Here is a 21,312-nt window from a genome sequence, read left to right on the forward strand (position 1 = left end):
TTTGGAATATTTGTTGAATATTCATGGTTTGACTTTTCTTTGCTCATTACAGCACCTGAATTGTTTTCTTTATGAAGATTTTTTTTATATACAACTGCTTAAGACTATTTCCTGTATATTTTTATTTCTCCTAGCTAAATGTAGCTTAAATGCATATCTTTTAAGGTGGGTTTTTCTTAGTTTTCTTCAAGTCCTACAACACATCAGTTGTCTTAGATTTGTAATAGGAGAGTGCTGCTTGAAGTCCTTGCCTTGAGACCTCAGTTTCCAAAAACTTCACTTGAAATTCCATACCATTTTTGTTTAGTTCTTTATTTACTCAAGATCAGACTAGATATTTTAGCAGTCATAAAACTTTATGAAAAAAAGCCATGTTATTGGGTGGTCTGTGATGACAGTGCAGTTTAGTCTTTAAAATCACTGCTAACAGTAGACTACACAGTAGTAACAATGGAGAAAAATAGTTCTCCATATTTCTACTATCCTTATTGGTCACTGTTATAAAATGCTTCAGCTATTAAACCTTTTGTGTACAGCTGGATATTTTCATCCACCTTAGATCACATTTACACACTCATGTACCACTGTTTCATTCCCTTACAGCTCTGAAACATTACCATTTTAGAAGAGCAAAAGTTGCACAAGTAGGATTTTCTGGCTTATGTAGATGGAAGTTTACGCGTACTGTGAGAAGACGAATAATCTGGATGAGTTTCTGCTTCTGTCACCTTGGTGCTGGAATTACCTGAATTATTTGACCATTTGTAGGGAATGTATGTTTCTCAGACCTTTAGTTGCAGGTATATGATAAGAACTTTGGCTTATGCCGAGGAATCTTTGAATATCCTTACTGCTGCAACATTTATTTTCTTTCTACCTAAAACAGAAGCCAGTAAGGGCATCAATGTTTAAAACTCAATTAAGAAAGAGGATAACCATGAGATGAGATAGTTTGTAACTAAAGTGTTAATGACTTATCAGCTGACATCCTACAAAGTGTTCCAGAGATGATAATAGCTCTGCACTTAATAACCACGTAAGAGTGGCTCTGCTCATCCCTGTTACCCGAGCTTCTGTACTGTCTTTCTTTTTTTGTCTGTGTGAAAGTTATGGATTCTGTCCATGTGAAAGATTGTAATGATCGATGATGTTCAAAAGTGTTGTTTCAGAGAAATGCCTTTTAACTGAGAGAAGGATTTAACAAATGCAAGCAGTTTTGTGACTCTACATTGCCAAGAAGAGAAGAAAGCATTTTGTTCATTCTGTGTCCATTGTACACTTTCTGCTTTTGGGAAAGAATGAGACAGATAATGTCAACTACTTAAAAATGTATTTTAAGACCCCTTGCTTCTATTTCTTTTTGAACAACGTTGTGTTAGCTGTTTTCAGATGTAATTTGCTGTCACTTGCCATATGCTCCCTGATTAATTCTGCAAAGCCTGTCAGCTTCAGATAATTTAATTTTCCGTGCTTTAAAATGACATTCATTATCAGGACATGAAAAATTCAAATGATTAACTGCAAATTATGACTATTAAAGTGTCTGGGTTTTTTTGTTTGTTTCCAGAGAAAAACAGAAAGCTGGAGTCAAGGACAGAAGAGTTTTAGAGCTTTTAGAAGCCAAAGACAGCAAAATAGAAACACTAGAACAGGTTTGTATTATGTTTAAACAGAGCAGTTAAAAAAACTTGATATTGACATGACATTTATATTTCCTAAAATGAGAGAATAGTTTACTGTTGTATCTTAAGGAGAAAGTTGCAGGTGATTCAGAGATTATAACCTTCTGATAAAGTATTAATTAAATTCTTCTGAGTTCTTCAAACAATTGATCTTTTACCTAAACGTTTCTATGATTTTAGATGAAACTTTTTCTGCAAATTTTAATTGGTCGTTCTCTCATTTTGCCTAGTGGGCTAACCTACACTTGGATTTCAGTCCAGAAGAGCTCTGACTATATTTAGGGTTGTAATGTGCCCATGCTTTGGAAAGATTTGCCTTCCTAACAAGTACAAAAAAATAAACCTGATGCACCTTCTGCCTGACAAGAGTGGTAGTGTTTCTCCTTTTATTATTAAATAAATTCATATTTGAATGAATATATAGAAAACATATATACATTATAAATACGATGATATACAGTAGATACATTATATATTATTATATAATTCTTTTTTTTATGTACTAAATAATGTATAGTATATTATCTGTATGCCCTCTATAATCTATATTATATACTCTGTATTTTTATATTTATATCCAAGATAGAATGTATTAGATATAATAGAATGTATTATATTGCATATAATATGTAGATATATGAAATATGTAAATATATAAATATGAGAATTTAATATAAAATATTGTTTATTATTAAATAAACTTTTATTTTGTATTATAGCAGTGGTCGAAGTTTCAGTGTGTTGTCACATCCTTATGGCTATAGGTGTGATGTGTAATGTGTTTGGTGCATGCACACACATCATTTTGATAAACCAGTAACGTATGATTCCTGTATTTCTACCCTGTCCCTATCTGAAAGACAAAATACTTGTTTATAGGAATATGTGTGCAGTAATGTGCTTTTAAGAAGGGTTGACTGCTGTGGCAGCTTCTGAACCTGAAGTGTGCATCTGCATGAGATTGCACTCTGTGGTTTCAGATCAATTTCAGAAGCTGAAACTGTAATTCATCAGAAATCTGAAATTGATGTTGTGATGCATTTACATCATCCACATGGAAGTGGAGAGAGGCTGGAAAATATAACTGGAACCTTCATAAAGTGGCAGCCAGGAAAGAAGAGTTTTGTCAGCAGGATGGGAGAAACCCTGGATATACATAAAAACAGGGGAATGAGAGGCTAGAGAGCAGCCACACAGAAAATCCAGGGGTCCTGATCAACAGCAAGTTGAATATGAGTCAGCAGTGCCCTGGCAGCTAGGAGGGCCAACCATGTCCTGGGGGCCATCAGGCAAAGCATCGCCAGCTGGTTGAGGGAGGGGATTGTCCCGCTCTGCTCTGCACTGGGGTGGCCTCACCTTGAATACTGTGTGCAGTTTGGGGCACCACAATATAAGAAAGATGTTGAGCTGTTAGGGAGTGTCCAAAGGAGGGCAACAAAGATGGTGAAGGGCCTTGTGGGGAAGCCGTATGCGAAGCAGCTGAGGTCACTTAGTCTGTTCAGCCTGGAGGAGAGAAGAGGGAAGGGAGACCTCGTTGTGGTCTACAACTTCCTCACGAGGGGAAGCAGAGGGGCAGGCACTGATCTCTTCTGTGGTGACCAGCAATAGGACCCGAGGGAATGACCTGAAGTTGTGTCAAGAGGAGCTTAGTTTGTGTATTAGGAAAAGGTTCTTCACCCAGAGGATGGTTGGGCACTGGAACAGGCTCCCCAGAGAAGTGGTCACAGCACAAAGCCTGATGGGCTCAAGAAGTATTTGGATGATACTCTAGGGCACATGATGTGATTCTTGGGGATGGTCCTCTGCAGGGCCAGGAGTTGGCCTTGGTGATCATTGTGAGTCCCTTCCAACTCAGGATATTCTATGATTCAGCAGTCCTAACAGATGAGGAGAACAGAAGCTGTTGTTTTGGTGATTGTCACAACTGTAATGCAGCCCTTTCAGTTAGCTTCTCTTGAAGTGTCATTGACTTGGGAGGTGGGTTGTGAAGGGCACCAGTTAGTGCCAGTGCTGTAAATAAAAGCTGTGTATAGAGGTGATGTCATTCTGACCTTCTTGCTTATCCACTGGCTGGGATGCTACAGGACTGAAACAAAGGATCGTTTTCTGAGTTCTGTTGATTTGGTAGTAAAAGACTGGAGGTGGCATAGAAAATATATTGTTCATTTGTTTTGTTTTACTGGATTTTTTTCTTCTTTGTTTATCTAAGGAGGAAAAGATGCTATTTTTGTAATTAATATGCAAATAGTCTACTTGTGAAAATGTGTATTGTGATGATAATGACAATGAATATTCTTTTCTGTAACGTACAGACAGCAAGACTTCAAGGCTGTGTATTGCAGTCTGTGTATTTTTTAAGTGTATTGCTGTGTATTGGTTTCGTCTAGGAAGGTGGGATTACCCAGTCCTGTCTTCTGTTGTTTTTCTCTTCCCCTTCATAGAATCATAGAATCAGCTGGGTTGGCATCATGCAGAGATTCAGTTGCAACAGTATAATTTGTGGTAGGGTATTTATTTACTAGGAGTTTCTGAGTGGCCACCAAACAGCTGATTGTATGAATCAGTGTTGAATAAGGGAAAAGGAAAATAAATGACCTATCTCATAATTCAGCATGAATGTAAGCTGATATTGCTGCCAGAAACAACAAGAAAACCCTACAAGGAGAACATGAGATTGTATTCCTTCTCTTGTGTTCTGCTTAAACTTTATCCTGCTTAAGAAAACTTTTAAAATTGCTGTAAGTAGAAGAGCATATTCTTCACAGCCTAGGTGAGATCCAACTAGTTAGTTCTGCTGAAAGCTGAATGAGCTTAATTTGTGATGAGATATTTCAAGTGTTAGAACAGTTTCCATTTTAATGGATATTACTGAAAATCAGCTAAATTAATTTGGAAACTTGTGATGGAGAAGTAGTATGGTCTTTAATCATGTTTGTACAACCTAACAAGGAAGAAAAGTGCTCAGATATTCATGAGAATGGTATCTGTGCCCTGAGGGGTAAAAAATCAGTGTAAATCATAGTTTTTCTAAACTTCTACTGTGCAATATCTTTGGAATACAGTACATGCATTGAACTTCTGTGTACTTAGAACACCTTCAGTCATGTACCTTTCCTAAATTACAGAGGTATAATCTTTTATTTTATATAAATAAAATAGAATAAGACTTTTTTCTTGACATGAGTTTATTGTATAGCTTCATATTGTGTTAAACATTTTAAATATGAATTAATGTGGGACATTTAAATATGTACCATTCAAAGTTTCAAACAAATGTAGTATTTATTAAAGCACTTAAGGTTATTTTTGTGTATTATTGCACATAAATTCAGTACAAAATATATTGTATTGAAGTTTTCCATTGTACTTTTCTCTTTGCTCCTTTTTTTTTTTAATTTTTGTCTTTTTAATTGGTTGATTTGTAACTTTTTATCCTGATAGTCACAACTGGGCCTCATCTAGTATATAGATATATTTATTCTAAATGCTGTGTGGGTAAAATCTTACTCATTTGAGATTAGTATCTGGATTTCTATAATGATTTTTTTACTATAACTTTTGTTTCATGCAGTGGCTCAAAACTCTTTTCTCAGTAGTTATGTATCTCTGACGTATATACATCACTTCTGCATGTGTTTCAAGGAAAAGAATTTCTAATTGCTACATTTAAGTGCATAAAACAGTCTCTTAGAATTTTAATTATTCATCTTCTAAAGGCTGATAGATATCTTGCTACAGAAATCTTGTTTCATGCTCCCTTTTCTTTGGAAACATTTTTCACTTGTATTTAATTTATAATAATTGTGTATGTCTCAAACAGATCACTGGTGTAATTTTTTTCTTAAAAAGTAAGGTGAGGTTTTGGACGAATGTATTACATTTTTAAAATCAAACAATTAGTTTAGTGGATAATGTGGAAACAGAGAACAGTCTTCTGCCATTCATGCAATAGATAAATTAAAATATCTTAACCTGTTTTCCTTAGAAGACAAAATTAAAGATGTGTAAAAATAGCAGTAAACCTTTTCTATAACATTGTTAATTAATTAGGTTTCAATTTAGATCTGGAGGAACTAAAGCTAATCTTTTTGTCCTAGACCTTGTAATGTTTCAAAACCTTATCAACTGATTATACTCTAGAGGGGTTAAAATAGTACTAGCTTGCCTCATTATCTGCAGTTGAAAATCTTCAGCTTGCTGTGCAAATCTATATTAAAGCCCCTTTAATGGGTCCAATTGAAAGAAGCATAATTCTACCTTCAGGCATTAATTAACACTAATAAATTTTTCTTAACTTTTGTACCTTCACATGATTGTATTTTTCTTTGTAGTAAAATGCTTTTGTTAAATTAAGACAAAGGTATACAGACATTACTGCCATTTAAACACTTTATTTCCAGTAGCATATAAGCCTGATTATTCTTGTATAATGAGGGACAGGAGGATAATTTCAGTAATAAGGAGTTTGGATGAATGTGTCAGCAGTGATGAGATTATGCAAAGTTTATAAACTCTTTGCAAAAAAGTTTGTCCAGTGAAGGAGATTTATGAATACTTCAGACATAATATGTCTGAGGACACTAACACATTTTTTTTCCTTAAAAAGTTCATTTTACTCGATATGTACACTGGAAAAGGGATCAGCCTTCAGTGGTGAAACCTGTGTTTTATGTAACACCTTTGAACTGCATCAGTGAATTATCATATATCTTTGTACCTTTCTGCTTGCCATCTACTAGTTAGTTTTCTCATAAAATTAAGGAAGGGAAATCTTGTTAAGGACTTGATCTCAGTGAGAAAGATGGGAAGGAAAGTATATTATTCACATAGTTGAAAGCTGCTGATTTTGGTTTATTGAAAGAACGCTACCTGAGGTAGGTAGTGTGATGACTCTTGCTAATATCTGTGGGCTTCTTTGTTTGAATAAATTAATAAGCTGTAAATTACAGTGTACCTTTACAGCTCATTAGTATTTTTGTTTGAATTCGTGGCAGGAATGCTTTTTCTACCTGTTGAAAATCTGTGAGGTAGGTAACTCCATTTTAAGGCGAGTAGTTTTCCTACTTAACTCTGCAAAAAACCAGCTATATTGGGTATTCCTACAGGTGTACTGTAAATCCGTGCGTTACCTTTTCAGTAATTTGCCTGTGTAGCCACTCCTGAAGTTGACTAAAGCTTCTGGATCTTTATAACTCAGCCTTCATACTCTTAGTGGTGATTCTACAAAACCATGATATGATAGCTGCACTTGGATTAGACAGGAAAAAGTACAGTAAGTAAAGAAATATGATGTCTCTTGTCCTCTGCCCATTACATTAGTTTGAAATGCATGATTTCTTAAATATTGAGCAGAATATTTAAGCCTAGAAGGAAGAGGTAGGTCATCTTTATGATCTCATTCATCGTCTTGGGAGCTAGTGTCTAGTTTGGAAATTTCATTTTCAGTCCAGTTAAGCATAGTTATCGTATAGCTAATGAGTATATTGTACAGCCAATAGCATAGCCTTTTTTGTGAGGTAGAAATGGTTTCTAAAGCCATTGGAATCTGATTCTACTGCAGAAGAGATTAACTGCTTAACTGTGTTCAGTATACTATTTCATTGCTGTAGTGACGCTTTTTTTTTTTAAAGTTCTAAAGTCAGTATGGTTTTAAGAGGTTGAAGCTGGATTTTATTCCCCCTTTAAGGATATTTGATGAGGAAGGTTTTCAAAAATCATGGCTTTATATTGGAATACAGGCAGATTTCCTCAAGTTCAAGAAGATGGTTGTGCTTTAAGGATCAAATAGCAGTGCCCTGTGAGATTAGGTTCTGGCCTTGCGAATCTGCTGACGTCACTTAGGAAGGGGCTTGTCGGAACACTTGATCAGAGCAACGGCTGTTATTTCTTTGCTACGCCTGATCTGGCAGCATTGATGCATATGAGGGTAATGAAATACTGCTGTGTCAGGCATAGATGCTAGTACGTATTGATTCCTGCAGATCTCAGATTGTCATGCACACTTCCAGAGGCAGAGGCTAATTCACTCTGAGAACGCTGTATAAGCCTTGCTGGAAAGGAGACCACAGGGAAAAAAAATCCAAACCTACATCCATCAAGATCATCCTCTTCAATGAGGATAAGAGAAAAGCTTATTTAGCAGATTGTTGATTTTGGTGTGAGATTAGTATAGGGAGTAGGGGGTAAAAAAAATACTCTGGATTTTATGTTGCCTGACCTAGAAGGCTGTGCTGCTGCTTATTTTCATGACATGGTTGCTAAGAAGAAAGGAAAGAATAGAGAAAAAAATCAATTTATTGGGCAATGTTGCTTTACAGCACTGTGTTATGGGTCATATAGAAAATCTGATCTGTCCTGATGCAGAGGATCACTAGTGGTGGCAAAACTGTCAGATTATATTGTCAGTGTTTGCAGTAGTTATCCTGAGAGCTGTTATACACTCATTAGAGGAAAATGGACAATTAATCTCTAAATGTAGCAGATGCATTGCTGCAATACATGCTGTACTGGTTGATATTGATGGTGCATTTATTATAGATGTACAGCTTTTCGATTTTGAAAAAATGCTGTCTTATTTCCAAACTAGAGGTGTATTTTTGTGAAAAACTGCCTCTAAGTATTTCCCCTTTAAAGGGCAAACAGCTTCTGTATTCATTGTTTCAGAGATGGAAAACCTATTGCACAGATGCCAGAAACAGCATTTGGTTCCCTTATTAATGCAAAAATGCAGCTGCTGTTAGTGTTTTCTTGCGCTATACCTGTGCAGCAGAAGAAACCAGGAGAAAGGGATACAAAGGGTTGCAAGGTATTGTAAGAAAAGATCTGTAAAGCTTTGTTTTAGTGGATGGAAGAAAGAAGGTGCTGCAGTGGAGTTGTAAGGAGCAGCTTGAGCGGAAGGAGATGGTGCACATCGTAAAAAAGTTTTGTCCATACTGTGACCTACTCAGTAGGTTGTTGATGAGAGACGGTTCCATTGCTGCTAGGGGAAAGTGAGATGCTAGACTTGCAAGGGTGATACACTCCATGAAGCTACTGTTTATTTCCACCATGTGTTTAAATACTGAAAAATTCTGACAGGTGTTTTGATTAAGATAGCAAACTCTGCTGAAGACACCAAACTAATCACATCAGGTAAGTCCAAAGAGGGCTATAGGGAACATGATGTTTATAGTAGATTATGCTGTTTGACCCTTCCTTAATCTGTGGGTCAGGTGAGAATTCAGGAGCAAGGCCGACTAATAGTAGAGGAGTAAATACATATTCCCTACCTGCAGGATGAAGTCAGCTGCTCATATTGTGGGTCTGCTTCTCTGTAGAACCATTATACCTGATCCTCTTAAAAAAAGGGCTTTAAAGAATCTTCATTTTCTGTTCTATTTCCTGCAAAACAGACCTGCCCTTTTCCTCCAGCGCATAAATGGTAGGAAAACACATTTGAATGGACAGTGTTTTAAGACTGTTTTTCCTTGTCTACATCTTTAAGTTACCATGTTTTATTTCATGTCTAGTATTGATAGAAATAGGCATTCAAAAGTTCTCATTCATTTTGGAAATTCATTTACAGGTGCTTGCTTGCAGTTTCATACTGCTTTTCCTCAGAAACAATTTTTTAAATTGTTTTATCTCAGGGAATCCTGGAAAGCATGGGATTGGATGAGGAAAAACAAACCAACTTCTGCTAGTATGAAAATCAAGTGAGCTCCCCTACTTCAATTACTCTCTATTTATGCTTTGTTTTTTAATTTATTTAAGATTGTTCTAGCAGAAAGTTAGGTGTGAAAAATAGGAATTAAAAATGGGATATATGTGGGAGACCAGGAGAGGTTTGATTACGAGCAGTGGAAAAAAGAAATAGAGATATGTGAAGAGATCTGCGGGACCGCCGAGGACAGCACCTTCTCTACATTCAGATGATGAATGGGACTGTTGAGACTCTGCAATTGTGTTCATGTTCAATGTTCATTGTATTTTTACCCTTTATTGTACCCTATTCCCCGCTTTTTATAAAAAATCCTCAGTGTTCTGTACCCTGGTTTATGCCCTTCTCCCTGATTGGCTCACAGGTGTCACATTGCAGTAACTCATTATTTAGTAATCCCTTATTTGGTTAATACCTCCCTTTTTTCTCCTTATATGGTCTGCATTAACATTCTCCTCCCTAACTCCTCCCTAGCTCCACCCATGTTTCCAGTATCTTCCTTCCCTACCCTTTATAAGTCAGCTCCTCCCTTCAATAAAGGTCCATTTCATCCTTTGTGTCCAAAGAGGAAGAATCCTTATTCCCCCAGGCTGTGTCAGATATGCATTCAAAATACTGTTGCATGAGTTATGTCACTTGCTATTTTTCATTGGTTTTTCATCCTTGTTAGGAGTCAAGTTCTAAGTTGAATAGTCAGCTGTGAATACAGGTATCTTCTGGAATCTGCCTACTGTAAAATCAGGTAGCACTGTTGAAATTTTACTTTTGGAGCAGTATGGATTTAAAAATAACTTCTAGTTTATATTATAACTAGCTAGTGTCATTTTGAGTCTGAAAGGATACTACAGGCTGCAGAATGCAGCAGATGACTTTTATAGCATATGGTTACCTTTTCATAAATTATTTACATGGAACTTCTGTTCATCCTACATCTGAAAATAATTAAAGAATCTAATGAATAGTCATGAGATGAAAGAGAGTGGATTTCTTTTGTTCATTTTAATATTTTCTTTTTTTTTCCTTTGTCTGGGAGAACTATATGAGAATATGACTGTTGCCTGTTAAACATGCATATGAACGTTCAAGTTTAGAACCATGAGAACTAATGAAGTTGTAAAAAATTTAAAGGGAGATTTAAGAAACTGAAATCAAGGGAAGCTGTGAGATGTTACTCACACATTTTTAGTGTGAGTGTCTACTTATTTTTCAATTCCTGCTAGAAACAAAAGGAGAAGGTGGAAGGAGAGGAGAAGTTAAAGAGTGTGGTAAGTCAACCTCAATTACTCAGTGAGGAAAAAGAGAGGATGAAAGGGAGGGAATAAGTCTCAAAAGGTTGAAGTCAAAATTTTGAGGAAAAGACATTTGAAAGAAACAATATTGTCACATTTAAGCTTTAATAAAATAATTTCATTACTAAATTAATTTTGTTTCCGCTTAAGATGGCAGTATTTCTTTAAAGTCACTGCTTGTGAGAAAATACTTCAATTTTTCATCAGTTTGTATTCATTTTTACTTTTTTTTTTCACATGGTATATTAAAAGTGGACTATGGCACAGTGAAAGCTTCTGATAAAGAGTGCAATGAAGAAAGCACAGAATATAGTATTTCTTTTTACCCTGATCCTTTCAGTGGTGGAAATCAAATGCATGCTCCTTTGTTGCAGTCATAAACGGATAACTTAATATTGTGGTGCAGAGATTTGAGTATTTTCATGAAGCACTTCAACAGCCAGCGTGTTTTTGCATTTGTATATTTTTAGAATTGTTAGCATTGAAGGATATATGTCATCCTTGTATTTCTGCTAGATGTTTTCACCCTAGTTTGAGTTAACTTGTTGTTGTGAAGTAAAACCTGCTCTTATCTGCAATTTATGAACCCATATAGAGGTAGGTATGCAATACTGATTTAGCAGTGCAGTCTGATCAGATTTCAAAATGCAGAGATAAGAGTTAGTTTTTCCCTGCCTTGACTCCCAAAATATAAAAGTTTGGAGAATACTTTATGCAGTAATAGCAAATACAGCTGTTGTTTCATAGTTCTTTCCACATGCTTTTAATTTAGCAGATGAAAAAAATCTTTCACTGAAGACTGGAATTTCAGTGATTGTGTCTGCAACATCAAACAGTACACAAGTTCTCGTATTTTTATGCTAACTCACATTGGTTTTGGAATCAGACTCCTAGTGTTAAGGAGTTGTTTTTGTTGCCACTTTCACTTTCTCCATACTGTCTAAATTCACAATGGTTGGAAATGAGGTTTTAATTTAAAAACTTCTGTTTTATATGTGTTCACATAAAATATGGACAGATAATTTTAACATCCTATTGCCATGAAAAGACTGAGATGTTCTCAACTAAGACAAAAAAGGATTAATTTCTTCTTTCAGTTCTGACCTGTCATTTTCATAGCAGATTTCCTCAGTTTGACGTAGTATGTTATTTTGCTTCCTCTTCAGGTTCATATGAAGGTATTTTAAAAAGTAGTATTTTCTAGTAAACAATATAACATTATTATGGAAGAAAAAAAATTGTATTGTGCTGTAGTTAAGTGATGAAAAATGAATTCTGGAATGACAGTCCTTTTAAACATCAAAAGGTCTGCTACACCAGGTCGCAGTGTTTCTTTCTTTGTATGTACTGTTGCCTGGAGCACTCAGAGCTCCAGCAGTATAGAGGGAATACTCTTTGATTCTTCCCAGCTAAACAAAAGAGTAAAATCAGATTCTTTTGGTTTTCATTAGAGAAAATTTACGTCTAGAATACAGTTTTCTTTCTTGGAAGTTTGTCTATGAAAAAACCTTTGGAAGTGTACTTTAGCTGTTTTAGTTATCATAGAATGATAGAATCAGCTGGGTTGGAAAAGACCTCCAAGATCATCAAGTCCAGCCCTTGATCCAACAGTGCTGTGGTTCTTGAGCATGAAGGTGTCAAACATTGCTTTTGTCCTGTTGTATTCAAACAAGTACAACTGATTCAACACAAAATGTAAGCTGAGTTTGTTCTTACGTAGCATCAGCCTGTCTTTATGGTATCTAGACAAATACCAGTAGATACTGTGGGAATAGACAAATTCCTGATGAGTGTTTCACCTGGTGAAATCTGTTAAAATAGCCTCGTGTAGGAGGTTGCCCTGTATGTTGATCAGGTATGTTTTTCTTCCCCGCTGTTTCACTTGCCTGTCAGAACAGGGAGGTCTTTTAGGAACACTGCTTGTGTTCTCTTCTTAAGAAATCAGTCTTTACTCTCTTTCTCCTATTAGGCAAGGTAATTTGTAGGTTGAGGAAGCAAAGTACAAAAACAGCTGCACAGGCAAGGGCAGACGATAATTTACTTGTCTGTATCTAGAAAATTCTTTTTAATGACCCTTATATCTGCCCAGTCATGGCTCCCAAGTCATACTTCTGGGTTTTTTCCCTTCTTTATAAGAATGTGAAATGAGCAGATATGAGAGTAAAAGTTCAGTTCATTTAGAGGAAAAGATGAGCATGCAAAGTGGTAACCCAAGAAAAATGCTTTGAAACATTACAGGATTTTTTTCTGTGCAAGTGTAACTTACCTAGATAATGTTTCACTACTGCTGCAGTAGATGACTTTGTAGACTACTCAGGTGAGTTTGCTGCTTAGTAATTGATGTGGTGTATTTGCCTCTTGATTAATTTAAAGTGTTAAGGGGGTCAGTTGTGGAGATAAGTAATTAGTGTGCAAGTGTGACTCAGGATAATCTGTCTGATTATCCTGAAAAGTATGCAGTGTAAGTACCTTATTTCAGTTGAAAATTTAATCTCAGCAATACAGAACAAACATTTGAAATAGCTAGCAGCACTTTTGTACCTTCATGTCTCCATTCATCCTCTACATTGCTGGAAAATATCCCATTCTAGACAGAACCTAAATATCATTGATTTTGTGTCACAAATATACGTCTGCTTACCAGTTTCCACAGAGTATATAATGAAACTAAATAGTAACATTATGTAGCTCTGTACTCAGAAATTAGATCCTTGAAGAGCTGGAGCTTTTTTGAGTGTGTGTATTTGTGAATTTTTAGGTCAGAGCCAGCAGTCTCTTTCAGATAGGTGGAATTTTTGAGGGTGTTCTTCAGATACAGACTTTGTCTTGATAAATGTTAAACAAGTAGTAATGAGCTGGCAGGAAAACTCAAAGGAGCTGCTTACTGAAATTATGTGAGGACCTGGGGAGTGGGAAGGCAACACACGAACTGATGCTTTCCATAATAATGTGGATTCATACCTTTCTAAAAATTCAACTAAATCATCTCTCAGCATCAGTTCATTCCTTCAACTGTAATAATATATCCAAAGTGCAAATGACTTCAAATGTATTGTTTTGTGTGTTTTTACCTGGCAAATTTTCATTTCTTTTCATGTCTTACATACCTGTGAACCAGATGTAACCTTTGAACACCAAAACCCCTTACGTATGTTATCAGCAATATTGTAGATTAATCTAGAGGTGTATCATCTTGTTGATAATTTTTTATGTTTCTGAACACATTCATTTTAGCCTATGTATTAAAGGCAGAGCAGTTACGTTTTTGTCCTGACATAAAATTTGCATCAATTTTTGTTCTACAGTTACAGTGTCACTGCTAGGAAAATGTTAGATTAATACCCTTTTGATTTCTTTAAGAAGAGGCAGGACAAAACAGTATGTGGAATTAAAACAGACTCCTGGAGAAAAATGCAGTGTTCTAATATGCCTTTAAGAGTGAGGGTGTTTTAGTACAAATGTAATAAGAATAGAATGCAAGTATTTATCACAGGAACTTGAAGTTCTTTTTTTATGGCAGCAAGATTTTGTTATATGTGAGTACACTGAACTCTTGTATGCATTGAGCAATGTTGTGTTATTTTCCTTGAGCTGCATATTCAGCTAGACTTAATTCTCTCTTTACGACTATTTTGTTTCATAATCTTTTTGGAAGCTTCACTTAAAAGTAATTTCTAATTACTATCAAAATTCTGTAGAATTTTGAAGTCAGCTCTCTGACTTGATTTTTGGTGTGCTAGAAGTTCAAGTTAAACAATATTCTATTGTGTTCTAAGTACATAAGCACAGATAAAACTTCTGCCAATGAGCTTCACTGAGTAATTTCCATTCAGTTCTGCATTTATTGACTTCTTAGTTCAGCAGCAGCAAGATATTTGGTTCCTCATTTACCTTAATGTGTCTTACAGTCTTTCAGTTTTGTGTATGATTAAAGTACTAATGAAATTAAAACAATGCTGTAAAAATTATATATGTCAGATAGTTACATTTCATAGGTCTAAAACATAGGACATGCATGCCCTTTCGCAATTGCTTTTTGTCTATGAACACCTTTTTTTTCTTTTTTTTTTAATTTAAATAGAGACTCACAGGACAGCACGAGGAGATAAACAACTTAATGCAGAGAAAAAATGCTGTGGAGGAGGAAAATGCCTGTCTGAAGAATGAATTCAGTACCTTGAACCAGAAATTTAAAGATAAAAGCCGAGAACTTAAGGTATATTGACTTGTACATCGTTTCTTAAGACTGTAGCTTTGAAGCAGTTCTTTAAGCAATGTCAGCCTTTGTGGCACAGAAAGTGACAAGCTTGGAGAAAAAATTGCCTTAGGCCTTGCTATACCTTACCATTTTCTCACATACCAACTCTGAGGAAGATGCTTTAAAGCCAAGAATCCAAGCTTTATAACTTTCAGATAAATAGTTAATGATGGAAATGGAGCAAAGAAAGTGGGAGTGTGAAGATGTGGCTTCTTGTAATTAGATTCTGATGGGACTGGCATTATTAATTGATAAAGCCGAGGTCTGGGAGGATATGTCTGTGTGGGTCTCAAAAATAGCTGGGGACAGCATCAAAGGCAGCTTGATCAATTAATGGGCTCTTTGCAAATGTGTACTCATCAAAGCTGTCATCCAGCTAAAAAATATGACCCTTCCACCTGCATGAAGGAGGCCAATAAAAGTACACAGGTGACCTTGGCCATCAAATATAGAAGAAGCTGCTGTGAGGGTAAAACTGCACAGTTTATATTTGCTGATTAGTTCTCACTTTTTTGTTTATCGGCCCTTGTGGTACTGTTCTACAGGACACTGAGGAGTGTGCACAGAAGAAGGAAGAGCAAAACAGACTGGTTATAAAAAAGCTGGAGGAGGAAAATAAGGGATTAAATACATGCTGTGCTGACCTACTAAGTGACCTGGAGAAACTGAGGAAGCAGGAGGCACAATGGAAAATGGAAAAATCTGGCAGCGATGCCATAATAAAGGTATGAATTGGAATGGACTCCTAGATGTTATTTCAGAATTAACTTCTCCAGACATTTCACTACAAGTTATTTTCTTTAAATAGCAAGTTATATATTCAAATTTATCAGTGGGGACTTGCATTCATTTACATTCCTTCACTTAAGACCCACAGCTTTTTAAAAATTGATGTTGCAAAGCAGGAATCTGACTTCAAATAGTAATCTTAAAATGTAAGCATTAAAAAATAAAAGATACTGTACTTTAAGATAATAGAAATATATGTGAAATAATAACAGCTTAAAACTGTTATCACAAATTTTTTCTTGATGTGTAATTAACTTACCTATAATTTTGTTGCAGTATTCTTCATAATTGTTGTTTTGCAACAACACTTTAAATTTTAAGTGTAATTTCAAATAAATTGTGTCCTAGCCTCCAAAGGTCTCCATTCTGTGAGAGAACTTATTATCGCTTGTATTAAAAAGTTCTTTTCACTGTTTATAAGAAAACAAAAAAGAATATAATTGAATACATGGTACGGAATATTTTCTCTTTTATTTAAATGACACTTTTTCTTGTTTGCTGGTGAAAATTGGCTAGCATTTTTTAAAATTCCTTATAAGAAATAAACCACAAACATAGTATCTTAGTGTTTGACAGCTACTTATATACATATCTAGGTATTGGATTCTTATTTTTTACATGACTAATTGTACACTTACAATGGTGTGTTCTTTTACATTATTGAAGTATATTCATTGTAGTAACTATCTAATTAATACCTCACCCAGAAACATCCTTTTTCCTTGCACTAGCAATTCAGTTGTTTTGGTATTGCTTCCAACTGTTGTGCTGATGGAAACCATTTGTCAAGAGTTTCATTCAGATCTGCTAACATGTGAAGTAAAGTTCCTGCAAATTGCCTCCTTTGGAGGGTTATCATGAAAGGATTATGGGATTCCCAGGGCAAGAAATGGTTTATTGATACTTGGGACAGAAAAATCTAGTGTGTGCTAAACTGATGTAATAATTTTCAAGTTGTCAAATGTGGTGCTTGTTAATATTGGATAAATTATTGGAAATCTGTTACTCATACCTTCAGTGAACACAGAATAATTTTTATGTCTCTCTCCTCCTGGCTGATGAGGCACACTTATGAGAGAAAGGTGTGTCAGAGCCAGGTGATTGCAGGGATGGGAATTAGTAGTGTTGGTGTTTCAGAGTGGCATTACAAGCAGGTCAAGGTGTTGTTTAGACTATGACAGAGGTTACTTCTGGGTATGGGTGTTGCCTGAGCCAGCCAGGGATGTCACACAGCTGGATTTGCTGTTTACAAACAAGGAAGAACTGATTAAGAAAATAATAATGACAGACCAGGCTACAGTTACCATGAAGTTGTCAAGACCAAGACCCTGAGACAATGAAGGAAGGAGAATAGCATAGTGCAGACCTGGAGGTGAGAAGCAGAGTCTTCAGCTTGTTCAGAGAACCAGTAAGTGAAATCCCATGAGAAGCAGCACTGAAGGATGAAGAACTCAGGAAAAAGTGTCAAGTCTTCAAAGACATCTTTCTTCAATCCCACGTATGATCCACCCTGATGCTCAGGAAAACAAGCGGATATATCAGGAGACCGGTGTGGTTAAACAGAATTAATCACCAGGTGCCAGGGTGGGTGTGGAAAACAGTGTTCAGGAAGTAGAAACAGTGAAAACTATAGAGGAGGAGTTCAGAAGCATTGTCTGAGCACCTGAGGGTAGTGGTAGCCAACCTGCCGTTGACTTGCAAGTAATGACTGTTATGAGTTTCTTGCACTACTTTATCAGTAAAAAGCAGAACAAGTAAAATGGGGACCTGTTGCTGAAACAGAATGATGAATTAGTGACAGAAGGTAATAGATACGGCACAGGTACTAAATATCATCTTTGCCTCAGTCTTCTCCAAGATGTCCCTAAAAGTTTGTGCCTAGAGACAGGCTTCAGTGAGAAGTACTGAGAGTGGATGTGTTGGGGGATACCTGAGAGAACTTGACTAGTACATATCTGTTGGACCACCTGAAAGGAACTGCATCCAAGGGTGCTGGGAGATTTGGCTGATGGCACTCTCAGGCAGCTGCCTATTGTCCTTCAAAAGTAGCAGAAAACTTTTATTGGGGGAACTCCATGATAAAAAGGATAATCCAAGAAGAAAGGTTGGTTAGTCTCTCTGCAGTCCCTGGGAAAATCACAAAGAAGGTAATCTTGGAAGTAGTTTCTGGGCACTAATGGAGAACATGACCAGAAACAATAATGGATTTACCAAGGGTGAATTGTTCCTGAGCAACCTGATTGGCTTATATGATAAAATGATTGTGTCTGTGGACAAGAGGAGAGCTTGGCTGTGATTGACCTTAACTTTAGCTAATATTTGACACTGTCTTGCTGTATGCTTTTATCGAAGTTAGGATGTTATAGCTAGATAGGTGGACAGCAACATGTTTAAAGAAACTATGTGGATGTTTGGATTGAGAGAGCTGTAGTTAATGGGTTGTAATAGTCTGTAGTCTGGTGGTAAGTGGTGTACTCTAAGATCCATCCTGGACCTTTCTTGCTTAAAATCTTTATCAGTGATCTGGAAGAGGGAACAGTGGGTGTGATCATCAGATTTGCAGATGACACCAAACTGGGGAGAAGTGGATGTGCTTGAAGGCGCTGTTGCCATCTGGGGTGGGGCTTGACAGAACTGGGACAATGGGAACCTTAGGCAGGACAAATGATGAGTCTTCCCCTGTGAAGGCAGAGCCCTGCAGGCAAACAGGGAACACCTCTGGGCAGTGGCAGGTAGCACGCTGCATCGGGGCCAGCAATGAGAGGTATGAGCGGGGCATGGCCCCAAGAACTCTGCTCAGTACTCTAGATACCACATCTCTTTTTGGGTACTGTTTTTGGTACATTTGCAGTACTGAAAGACATCAGTAAACTGGCTGAAGGTGGGACAGTGGATCTGGAGACTTTACCTTGCAAGGAGAGGTGGTGGGATAGGCTGACTCGGCCAGGAGAAGGAATGGCTCTGGGGCTGGGGCCACCCAGCAGCATCTCCAGCACGAACAGGAGGGGTTGGAGGAGATGCATTCATTCTTTACATCTTTGTGTGTTGGAGTGGTGAAAGGCAACACAAGCTGAAAGAGGAAAACTTGAGGCTAGAGTAAACCTTTTTCCCAGGAGGACAGCCCAGGAGTGGGGCGGGGTCCCGTGGAGGTCCCCAGCATAAGAAGAACATGGAACTGTTGGAGCAACTCCAGAGAAGGGCTACAACATCAATAAGGGGACTGGAACACCTCCTCTATGTAGACAGGGTGGGAAAGTTGGGCTCTTCAGCCTGGAGAAGATTGGATGGAAACCTCACAGCAACCTTCCAGTATCTGGAAGGGGCCTACAGGGAAGCCAGAGAGGGACTCTTCATCAGGAACTGTAGTGACAGGACAAGGGGTAATAGGTACAAACTGAAAGAGGGGAAAGTTAGGTTAGGTATTAGGAAGAAATTCTTTACTTTGAGGGTGGTGAGACACTGGAACAGGAAGTTGCCCAGGGAGGTTGTGGCTGCCCCATGTGTGGCAGTGTTCAGAACCAGGCTGGACAGGGCTTTGAGCAACCTGGTCTAGTGAAAGGTGTCCCTTGGCCATGTCAGGGGTGATTGGGATTAGGTGAATTTTTAACCCTTCCAACCCAAACACTTCTATGATTCAGAATTAGATTTCTGATTTCAGTATTCAGCACAGCTTTTGTATGTCAATATATGATATTTCAGTACCTAAGCTGCGGCAGTGAGAGCGCTGCATCCTAACCACTAGACCACCAGGGGGCCCGTTCGATTCCCGGTCAGGGGACTTCCCTGGGCAGATGGAGCTCGTCAGCCCTGTAAGGCCACCCATCTAAGAGAAGGTCACTCTAAACAAACCTACGTCCTGAGGACCTCGCTGCCACCGTCCAAGCTTGCTCAGCCCCGGCAGATGAACCTCAGGATTAAAGGGTGGGCTCAGTTCAGCGCACACTGTGTCTCACCTAAAAAATCCACTGCGCAGGCTCGAAGGGTAAAGACCTTTCCCAAATCTTCGTTCATGAAGACTGGCCATGATGATGAATGAAACCTAAGCTATTTGTATAACCGGTTGTTCCCTTATCCCTGTTTTCATGTTTTGGTTTTTCAGTAATGCTTCCAGAAAACTCAAGGTTTCAAAATACATTCAAAAGGTTGAATTGATTTGTTACTTAGTTGAAAGCAAAATCTGAAGTTATGTATGTCACAAATGAGGTGAAGTACTGAAAGTTACTTTTTTTTTATTTTTGCATTCTGCCATTAGATGACTTCTCAAGTTGTATTTATGGCCAGATCGTTTCTTACTTATTCTTTTTGTTGTGTTCTGCAATGGATGATGAGTACCCGTCAAAAATTTCATGTGTTGATAGTGAACTATCTCCTATAATTCTGAAATCTTCCATTATTCAAGGAAAAATTAAGTCTTTCTACTAGCCTTTGAGATTGAATGATGGCTCATTAGTTGGATACATCAGATATATAGCTTGAGACTTATCAAGAAGCAGTTTTCCTATGTCATTCACTTGTGGATTTTGCTGTTTCCTCACATCCATGTTACTATTGCTTAGCAGGACGTAATTCTTGTCCAAGTTCAAAGAATTCTATTGTAGTACATTCTGATACTTCTAAATATGTATAAACCATTTTTTATGTTTAAAGAGAAACAATTAATTATTTACATTTCAGTTAAAAAAACATTTTGATAACTTCGATATGAGAAGCATCATTGCTGAAAGGGAAAAATGTGCATTTTTTATCTCTTTAACTAAATCTATATGTAAATGGAAAACTAATATACTCTTGGCAGTAGATTAGGGATGCTATTCTACTATGGGGTTTTTATTTTAAATTATTGATGAATCCTGGAATATTTGCCTTACTGAGAACAAGTGATTTCATCTGTGAGTGGTATAATACCAAAGCAGGTCTAAGGCTGTTGCCACCTTCTCAAACTCTGTTCTAGATATTGCTGTAATATTTATATTTCCATTCTTGCCTCAAAACACTCTGTGGAGAATAGTCATATGAAGCTTCTTAAGGATTGATATACTCTTCTGAGTGAACTCTAGCAAGGTTTATGTAGAGATTGAGGTCTTGCTTGAGTAAGTTGCCTTGCTGCTATATTTCTTGTAGACACTTTCACAGTTTGCTAACTAACTTATACAGTAAGGCTTATGATAAAAGGCAAACTCTTGCTTACTTGCATTGTTTTCAGAGCACTTCCAGAAGTTTTCTTGTATGGTATTTCTTTTCCTGAAGAAACTATTCCTTGCACTGAATTAGCAGTGCAAAACCAGAGCAAGAGTTAAGCAGTCTCAAAAATGAATCTATGTCTATGTTTCTTAGTTGATCTACACATCATTGTGAATTTTTTAGAGAGCTTAAAACAGTAAAGCTGCTTTTTTTTTTTTTTTTTAAGGAATTTCTACTTAAAAAACAAAGTTTCATCAATTCAGTAGTTAAATTGGGTACTATTATTTTGCAAAGATTTGATTCAGGATTCTCCTTCCACATCCAGCAATAGAGTTAAGGAAAACTTCTTAAAGAACAGATGGCCAACTAAAATTTGAAATACACCTTTTTTTCTGGTATTCACAGTTTTCATAC

At 36.9% G+C, this 21,312-nt stretch overlaps 1 protein-coding gene across 1 annotated transcript in view; it reads left to right on the top strand.

The window, feature by feature from the left end:
- Nucleotides 1–21,312, top strand: part of CNTLN (centlein) — a 193,965-nt gene that overhangs the window by 31,687 nt on the left and 140,966 nt on the right. The window contains exons 3-6 of the mRNA XM_018080913.2: nucleotides 1,568–1,652; nucleotides 10,602–10,646; nucleotides 14,752–14,886; nucleotides 15,474–15,653. Coding sequence (XP_017936402.2) covers nucleotides 1,568–1,652; nucleotides 10,602–10,646; nucleotides 14,752–14,886; nucleotides 15,474–15,653 — 445 coding nt within the window. The remainder of the gene's footprint in view (nucleotides 1–1,567; nucleotides 1,653–10,601; nucleotides 10,647–14,751; nucleotides 14,887–15,473; nucleotides 15,654–21,312) is intronic.

Source organism: Manacus vitellinus, unplaced genomic scaffold (genome assembly GCF_001715985.3).
Source record: "Manacus vitellinus isolate BGI_N305 unplaced genomic scaffold, ASM171598v3 scaffold_50_pilon, whole genome shotgun sequence".
Lineage (NCBI taxonomy): Eukaryota > Metazoa > Chordata > Aves > Passeriformes > Pipridae > Manacus > Manacus vitellinus.